At 49.4% G+C, this 9,467-nt stretch overlaps 1 protein-coding gene across 1 annotated transcript in view; it reads right to left on the minus strand.

The window, feature by feature from the left end:
* The window catches only part of LOC107111440 (calcium-binding mitochondrial carrier protein SCaMC-3-like), a gene marked incomplete at both ends in the record, with an annotated part of 13,312 nt that overhangs the window by 727 nt on the left and 3,118 nt on the right, over positions 1 to 9,467 (minus strand). The window contains one exon of the mRNA XM_015412406.1: positions 2,760 to 2,847. Within this exon, the coding sequence (XP_015267892.1) occupies positions 2,760 to 2,847 (88 nt within the window). The remainder of the gene's footprint in view (positions 1 to 2,759; positions 2,848 to 9,467) is intronic.

The raw sequence follows: 9,467 nt of genomic DNA on the forward strand, positions 1-9,467 counted from the left end.
AGAGAAAGCCAGAGTTCTAGGGTTGGCCCATCTCCCAGTTGGGAAATTCCTGAAGTTTTGGGGGCAGAGATATTGCAAGCTACAGCAAAGAAATCTACCCTGAGATGGATTGAAGTTGTGCAATAGACTTCTACAAACCAATCTGAAAAGACTGGTTAATTGTTATGTTTCAGTGACTGCTAGGACGGAAACGGGGATTTTTCGCCCATTGGAAGACTTGACAGTTTCCCCGCTTGGACTAAACATACACAGGAAGAAACTGATACGGAAATAATTAGAACTGAACTTTGGCACAAGGACTTTGTTTATTTAAAACGTTTATCCATTATATCCTTTGCGTGTATATGTTCATATGAATGTGCTTGGTAAACAATATAATTGACTATACTATGCTTTGGAGGGTGGACTCTGTGGTATTGCACCCCACTGAGGTCCAGGGATGCCAGCCTCCAGGTGGGGCCTGGGGATCCCCCGGAATTCCAGCTCATCTCCAGACTGCAGAGATCAGTCCCCCTGGAGGAAATGGCTGCTTTGGGGGGGGACTCTGTGGCCTTGCGCCCCAGTGAGGTTCAGGGATGCCAGCCTCCAGGTGGGACCTGGGGATCCCCCGGAATTCCAGCTCATCTCCAGACTGCAGAGATCAGTCCCCCTGGAGGAAATGGCTGCTTTGGAGGGGGGACTCTGCGGCCTTGTGCCCCACTGAGGTCCAGGGATGCCAGCCTCCAGGTGGGACCTGGGGATCCCCCGGAATTCCAGCTCATCTCCAGACTGCAGAGATCAGTCCCCCTGGAGGAAATGGCTGCTTTGGAGGGGGGACTCTGCGGCCTTGTGCCCCACTGAGGTCCCTCCCCAAACCCTGAACCCCCCAGGCTCCACCATCAAAATCTCCAGGAATTTCTGTCCCGACCTGGATAGCCCTTGCAAGCCCGATCTCGTCAGATCTCGGAAGCTAAGCAGGGTCGACTTGTAACGTCTTGTTTTACAAGACATTACAGCTATTATGAATACTGAATCTTCTTTGATATTTGTGAAACGTCACCAGAGGAAATGAATCACTGAGAGACAGCGCCCCACGGAGGTTCAGGGATGCCAGCCTCCAGGTGGGGCCTGGGGATCCCCCGGAATTCCAGATCCCCAGACTGCAGAGATCAGTTCCCCTGGAGGAAATGGCTGCTTTGGAGGGGGGACTCTGTGGCCTTGTGCCCCACTGAGGTCCAGGGATGCCAGCCTCCAGGTGGGGCCTGGGGATCCCCCGGAATTCCAGATCCCCAGACTGCAGAGATCAGTTCCCCTGGAGGAAATGGCTGCTTTGGAGGGGGGACTCTGTGGCCTTGTGCCCCACTGAGGTCCAGGGATGCCAGCCTCCAGGTGGGGCCTGGGGATCCCCCGGAATTCCAGATCCCCAGACTGCAGAGATCAGTTCCCCTGGAGGAAATGGCTGCTTTGGAGGGGGGACTCTGTGGCCTTGTGCCCCACTGAGGTCCAGGGATGCCAGCCTCCAGGTGGGGCCTGGGGATCCCCCGGAATTCCAGATCCCCAGACTGCAGAGATCAGTTCCCCTGGAGGAAATGGCTGCTTTGGAGGGGGGACTCTGTGGCCTTGTGCCCCACTGAGGTCCCTCCCCAAACCCTGAACCCCCCAGGCTCCACCATCAAAATCTCCAGGAAGTTCTGCCCTGACCTGGATAGCCCACGCAAGCCCGATCACGTCAGATCTCGGAAGCTAAGCAGGGTCGACTTGTAGCGTCTTGTTTTACAAGACATTACAGCTATTATGAATACTGAATCTTCTTTGATATCTGTGAAATGTCACCAGAGGACGTGAATCACTGAGAGACAGTCTTTGTCTTACATCTTCATTCGGAAGAAGATCTACCTTCGAAACGGCAAGACATTCCGGAGATCACAGTCAAATATATATTTTTCCATATTTGTATATTAACTTTGCTCAGTTTCGATTCTTTAAAAAACAATTATTAAGCGTCACTTTTTAACAGTTTTTTCTTGCCTCTTGTCACCCTATAATACAGCCTACACGCCAAAGCGGCCATTTTCTCCAAGGGGACCTGACTTCTGTCGTGTGGAGGTCAGTTGCAATTCTGGGAGATCTCCAGGTCCCACCTGGAGGATGGGAACTTTAAGCCAAACACCTGTTTCCAGGCCAAACCCCCAGGCCCCAATTCCCTGGCAGAAACCTGGGAGTCTTGGGCCTGACTTTCCCGACGCTAGACCCATGATGTTCCCTCTAAGCCGTGGAGTCTTGTGAGCAAAAATTCTACTTTGTGAGCTACTGGCATTAAGGTTGTCAGTGAGCAATCTGGCCGCTGCGTAAAACAGTTTGCTCTGGAGCCAAACGTCCTAAGCGAAGACAAAAACGTGTGAGCCAGAGGCTAAAAAACTGTGAGATGGCTCACACTAGCTCAGCTTAGAGGGAACACTGCCCACCACCCACTAAGACCGCCACACAAGCAATGTTCCCTCTAACCTGTGGTCTTGAGAGCAAAAAGTCTACTTTGTAAGCTACTGGCATTAAAGTTGTGAGCGAGCGATTTGGCTGCTGCATAAAAGTGTGCTCGGGAGCCCTCCTTCCTGAGCTAAGACAAAACGGTGTGAGCCGGAGGCTAAAAAACTGTGAGCTAGCTCACACTAAGTCAGCTCAGAGGGAAGACTGCACACAAGGTGTGTGTGTCTGCCACCTCACTCTCTAAGTAACTGACAGATTTGGGGGGACAGGTGGAGCAAGAATGGTCCCAGCCTCACCTGTGCAAGATCTTCTCCGCTTGCTGCAGGGAGATGTAAACGCCCAGGCTGTGGAAGGTCTGCTGGATCTCGGAAACATCGATCTGGCCTGCGGCGGAAGCAGAAAGACAACGAGGATGAGTCTGGGGAAATCCGGGTGGGGGACAGTCCACAACACTGATGGGCTCGGAAAGGGGTCCCCAACCTTTTGTTGAGCCTGCGGGCACCTCCGGAATCCTGACCCAGGGCAGTCGGCTGCTTGGGGAGGCGGGGCCAGCCACAAAATGTCTGCCGCAGGAGGTGGGGCCAGCCACAAAATGTCTGCCGCAGGAGGGGGGGCCAGCGGAGGTGGGCCCAGCCACAGAAAGGCTGCCGCAGGAGGTGGGGCCAGCCACAAAATGTTACGGAGTGAAGCTATATATAACCGTAATAGTAACTCTTCGACATTTCAAGCAGAAGCTCTGTTTAGGAGGATGACTTTTAATCTACATAGCCAATCAGAAGACCTGCTGGGCAAAACGCCCTGCCTGGCCCCGCCTCCCACTTTCTAAGAGCACTTGTTGAGCTCCAGGAATGGTGTGTGGTGCCCACGGGCCCCAGGTTGGGGAGCCCCGGGCTAGGAGAAGCGGAGGACCAGAAAGGAGGGAAGGAGGTGTTTTTAGACCTTCATGGCCTGCAGGCCTGGAGGAGAGGTGAGACAAGATCTTCCCTTACAGAACCCATGCTGAGTCTGCCTCAATCGGTTTTGTTCATCTATGTGCCTACTAATTCTTTCCTTAATAATGGTTTCCACCAATTTACCCGGTATCGACGTCAGACTGACTGGCCTGTAATTTCCCGGATCTCCTCTGGAACCCTTTTTAAAGATGGGAGTGACATTAGCTACCTTCCAATCCTCAGGAATGGAGGCAGATTTTAAGGAAAGATTACATATCTTTGTCAGGAGATCCACAAGTTCACAATTGAGTTCTTTCAGAACTCTTGGATGTATGCCATCTGGGCCTGGTGATTTATCAGTTTTTAAGTTGTCTATCAGTTTTAGGACCTCCTCTCTCGTCACCTCAATCTGACTCAGGTCTCTCAACTTACAAAAAGTTTGCCCGTCTCCGCTCCCTCCTCCTGCCAAAAATAATAATAAAATGACCACAGAACCAAGGAAGAGAATGGAAAGGTGCAGCAGGTAACTTAGACTCGAGGAGAGTACACATTCTGGGCACGCGAGGAAAGACGTGGAGCAGAACCACTTCCCGCGTTTGAATGGCTCACGGAGTATAAATATTGATCTGCCTCCGGCAAACAAGGCTTTGTTAGACTGCAAAACCCACCAGGCGGGAGGGGACCTTGAGGCGAAAAGGAAGTGGGTCTTTTGTGGGTCAATTGCCTCTTTTGTGGGTCACAGATCTTGATTTCGATCACATCTCCATGGCACTTGGATTAAAAAGCCTAAGATTTCTTGAAGCTCCTAAAAGTGCTCGTTGAAAGTAAAAAAACACACACCCTTATTTGCTAAATGCAGTTGGACGCTGTTCAAAGTCAGAACGGGACGTACAATCCGGAATTTATTTGCGGAAGGGGTTCTCTCGACACGCAGGTTCAAGCTGAGAACGGTTAAGCCACTGGAAAAACAGGGATGTTCTATCCTGAACTCTGCCAACAGTGGCCAGCCGAAAAACGTTCCAGACAATGGATTAAAAGGCCTCCTCACCTTTGGCATCCAAACAATGACGCAACGTGCTCTATCTTGCATGTATGCATGTAAGATTTTATTGTATATGGCCACTGGCCTTTACAATACAAAACTGCATTCAAAGAGTACTTACGATTTAAAACATTACATTCAGAATAAAATGCAGTTATGCAACTAAAACGTCAAAATTGCAGCAATTTGAACTTGCAAAAACATGGTATCATTATAAAACATTTCTAAGGGCCGCCTTGGATCTAGCTTTCCCAGCAGCAAGTGTGCTTCTTAATTTGAATCATACAGTCTCCCCTGGGAAACCTACAGTCCTTGGGTGGCATTCGGAGCTTTGGGGAGAACTCTGGGATTTTATAAAGCGCCTCCTCCCCAACGGCTCAGGACAGCAAGCCTAAGAGAGCCAGTTTATTCCGCCTACTACTCACTGATAGAAGGCATGACCCACAGCGCACAGCAAGCAGGAATCTGGCAGAACGTGAAGGAGTTGGCTGATGGCCATGTCTTGGAAAGAAGTAGGAGGAGGAGGATATTGGATTCCCCATCCTTCACTATTTGAAGGAGTCTCAGAGCGGCTTACCCTGGGAGGTAGAGATGTGAAGGCCCGGAAAAAAACCGGAAAAATTGGGGGGGGAAACAGTTTTTTTCCGTTTTTTTCCTGAAGCCTTTTTTGTTTTTTTTCCGAAAAATTGGAAAAATTGAAAAAATAAAATAAAATAAATTGTCTATGGAACATTTTATTTTAACATGATGAATAAAATATTTTAAGACAAGGTGTTCAAATATTTCCCAAATCATTTCTAATATATATATATATGATATCAGATTGATCTAATTTCTGTGCACTGAGGACAAGCAAGTCCTAGGTTACAAACTGAACTCTCCAATGCAAGAACAAGATGCATTTCTTCCTTTAGGAGGTGCTATTGTCACAAGAAAAGAAAAAGGTTTTAGTTTTGTTTTTGCATGTGGGTGGGTATTCTGTTTGTAATAATTGTTTGGATACACTATATTTTTAATATGCTAGTTGTGATAATTTCATGCCAAATAAAAATGTCCATAGTCATATTTTATGTTCCTAAAGTAACAGAATGACTTTCAATCTAGAAAAGACAAAAGAAATGCTAATGTAGCATTTTTTTCAATTTTTCCGAAAATTTCCGTTTAGCACTCCTAACCACTACACTTCATCTCAGAGAGAGGAGGAGGAGGAGGAGATTGGATTTATACCACGCCCTTCACTACCCGAAGGAGTCTCAGAGCGGCTTACAAACTCCTTCCCCTTCCCCTCCCCACAACAGACACCCTTGTGAGGTTGGTGGGGGCTGAGAGAGCTCTCTCTTGAGCACTGCCCTTGAGAGAACAGCTCTGAGAGAACTTGTGACTGACCCAAGGTCACCCCAGCATGTGGAGGAGGAGGAGGAGATTGGATTTATACCCTGCCCTTCACTTGGAGTTTCAGAGCGGCTTACAAACTCCTTTCCCTCCCCCTTCCCACAACAGACCCCCTGTGAGGTAGGTGGGTCTGAGAGAGCTCTTTTGAGGACTGCCCTTGAGAGAACAGCTCTGAGAGACCTTGTGACTGACCCAAGGTCACACCAGCAGCTGCATGTGAAGGAGTGGGGAATCAAACCCGGTTCTCCCAGAAGAAGAAGGAGATTGGATTTATACCCTTCACTACCCAAAGGAATCTCAGAGTGGCTTACAAACTCCTTTCCCTTCCCACAACAGACCTCCTGTGAGGGAGGTGGGGCTGAGAGAGCTCTGACAGAAACGGCTCTTTTTCAAGTACAGCTCTTGTCAGAACTACGACTTGCCCAAGGTCATCCAGCAGCTGCAAGTGGAGGAGTGGGGAATCAAACCCGGTTCTCCCAGGTAAGAGTCCGCACACTTAACCCAGATTAGAATCGACGCCTCTAACCACTACACCAAACTGGACGGGAGAGTAGCTGTTCGGTCAACAGAGCTGCCCTTCTACAGCTTTCTCTGGGCCGTCCTGCTGAGAGAGGGACGTCCCTGATCAGAGGGAACAAGTTGGCTTCAGCGGGCGGCTGGTGAAAAGTCACTCCGAGCCTGTTTTGGCAAAAGCCAGTCGAACGGAATGTGGAGAAATATTATAAATCAGGCAAGAGGGCAAGTCTTGCCCTGGCAGGGGAGGACTGAATAGTTTTGAGCTGAGAGTACGAGAAGCCGGGGGAAGAAGAAGGCACGGCGGAAGCCGCTCACGTTCATTCCAAGTGCGCGGGATTTTTTCATCCAAGGGTCCCCGACACGGTGCCCGTGGGCGCAGTGGGACCCACCGACCTCTTTCCTCGTGCCCACCAAGAGTTTTTAGAAAGTGGGTGGGGCTTCTGCCCAGTGCTCCCTCTAAGCTGAGTGAGTGTGAGCCAGTTCACAGCTTTTTTTTAGCCTCCGCTGCCCCCACAGGCAACGTTCCCTCTAAGCTGTGGAGTCTTGTGAACAATGATTCTACTTTGCGAGCAACTGGCATTAAAGTTGTGAGCGAGCGATTTGGCCAGTTTGGAGTCGTGGTGAAGTGCGTAGACTCTAATCTGGGAGAACCGGGTTTGATTCCCCACTCCTGCACTCGCTGCTGCTGGATGACTTTGGGCAAGCCGTAGCTCTGTCAGAGCTGTTCTTGAAAAAGATCAGTTTCTGTCAGAGCTCTCTCAGTCCCGCCTACCTCACAGGGTGCCTGTTGTGGGGAGGGGGAGGGATAGCAGTTTGTAAGCCGCTCTGAGACTCCGAAGGAAGGGCGAGGTATAGATCCAATCTCCTCTTCTTCTACTACTGCATAAAGTAGTTTGCTCTGGGGCTGTCCTTCCAGAGCTGAGACGAAAATGGGTGAGCCAGAGGCTAAAAAACGGCAAGCTGGCTCACACTCACTCAGCTTAGAGGGAACACTGCCCACAGGGTTGTTTTTAGGCGGCCACTGGCTCCTTTATTCATGTGTATTATTTAAAGGGGCCCTCTTCTTCCTTGCACTTGGCACTTCCTCTAAGTGGGTGTGTCTGGCTCCGCCTCTGGCGACAGCCATTTTGAGGCTCTGCCCACCACGCTGTCCCAGAATTCCAAAGGTGCCCCGCAGGCTCAGGAAAAGGGCATGGGGACCCCTGACTTACACCTTTACCCATCTATCCCTTGGATCCGGCTGGCTGGCCCCCCACACCCCATATGGGGACCTGTTTGGTGTTGTGGTGAAGTGCGCGGACTCTAATCTGGGAGAACCGGGTTTGATTCCCCACTCCTCCACTTGCACCTGGCTGGATGACCTTAGTTCTGATAAGAGATGTCCTTGAAAAAGAGCAGTTTCTGTCAAGAGCTCTCTCAGCCCCACCGACCTCACAGGGTGTCTGTTGGGAGGGGAAGGGAAAGTGTTAAGTCGCTCGCTTAACAAAGCAGTCGGAGAGTGATTCAGCAAGAACACAACTTTATTCTTCAACTCGAACACAACTCCAACACGGATCAACATCTGATAGCCAGAACGGCCTTTACATTGCAGCTGTCCTGCTTTCAAACGTTCCCGGCTAATGTAGCCACACCCACTCTACAAATACCAACCAATGAGGTTCTTCACATAAGGACCAATCACGGATGTTCCCGTTCAGGGAGCTTCCTGTAAAGTGATTGGTTAGGTGCTTCCTGGGCTAGTAACACGATTGGAGGATTTGGATCCTAGCCCAAGACGAAGCTTTACATTGCACTTCAATTAGATGTTTCACAACATATCATGCATTCAGGGCAGCTTTGAATACACTACAGAAAGGAGTTTGGAAGCCGCTCTGAGACTCCCTTGGGTAGTGAAGGGCGGGGTATAAACCAAATCTCTTCTTCTCTTCTTCTTCTTCTCTTCAAATTCCATCAGCAGAAGCCCATTGCTGCAAGAAATGCACGCCAGAGCCGCTGGCTTTTCTGCCTCTACGATCCCCTTTCCGTCTATCTTGCCTTTGGGAGTGTTTTTACGGACTCTGCTTCCAACGTTGGACTCTTAGCCCTATTGCGTTAGCTCAGCTGCCTGGTTGGATATATTTTTAAAAATATTTCGTAACCGGCCTTGGGTCTCAGGGAGAAAGCTGGGTTATAAATAGATCATGGAGTTTCCAAATCTCCGCGCATACACCCCGCACAAGACTGGGGTCCCCTTTGCCACTGGGATGAGCAACAGGCCGATCCGGAGGACTGGATTCAACCTGGGAGACTGAGAGCAGGAAGAGAAAACAAAAACGAAGAAGGCCGACCAAGATGATGAGGGGGTTGGAGCCCATGAGGAAAGGCTGAGGACTTGGGGACTTTTCTGTCTAGAAAAGAGACGGCACACGATGGCCACAAAGGGGAAGTTACCCCGAAGAAGAGGGAGGCCCATCCGACATTCCAGCAACGCACCTACATCACTTCCAACATGACCCGGAAGTGACATCATCATGCTGGGGACGTCAGGGCAACACTCTGGTATTTGAGCAAAAACTCTATGGTAGAAGCCAAATTTACCACAGAGCAGGGGGTGGCCAAACTGTCTCAGCAGAAGAGCCACACGGAATAAACATCAGTTGTTTGAGAGCTGCAAGGCATGAGCAATTTATCACACACACGTTTTTATTTAAAAACACGCACATTTGCTTTTTAACATTAAACGAGGCTGCTAAAAATAAAAACAGAAGGGGTAGAAACAGATACTGATAATGATATTTATTTGTCCAATGATATTTGTTTGCTAAAAATATCTATTTGTCTAAGAGAGAGAGAGAGAGAAAGGGAGAGAGGTGGAAAGAAAGAATTAAAGAAGTGGAGAGAGACAGAGAGAGAGAGAGAGAAAGGGAGAGAGGTGGAAAGAAAGAATTAAAGAGGTGGGGAGAGAGAGAGAGACAGAGAGAGAGAGAGAAAGGGAGAGAGGTGGAAAGAAAGAATGAAAGAGGTGGAGAGAGAGAGAGTGAGACACAGAGAGAGAGAGAAAGGGAGAGAGGTGGAAAGAAAGAATGAAAGAGGTGGAGAGAGAGACACACAGAGACAGAGAGAGACAGAGACAGAAACAGAGA

This window comes from Gekko japonicus, unplaced genomic scaffold (assembly GCF_001447785.1).
Source record: "Gekko japonicus isolate JY-2015 unplaced genomic scaffold, Gekko_japonicus_V1.1 scaffold6255, whole genome shotgun sequence".
In the NCBI taxonomy this organism is placed as follows: domain Eukaryota; kingdom Metazoa; phylum Chordata; class Lepidosauria; order Squamata; family Gekkonidae; genus Gekko; species Gekko japonicus.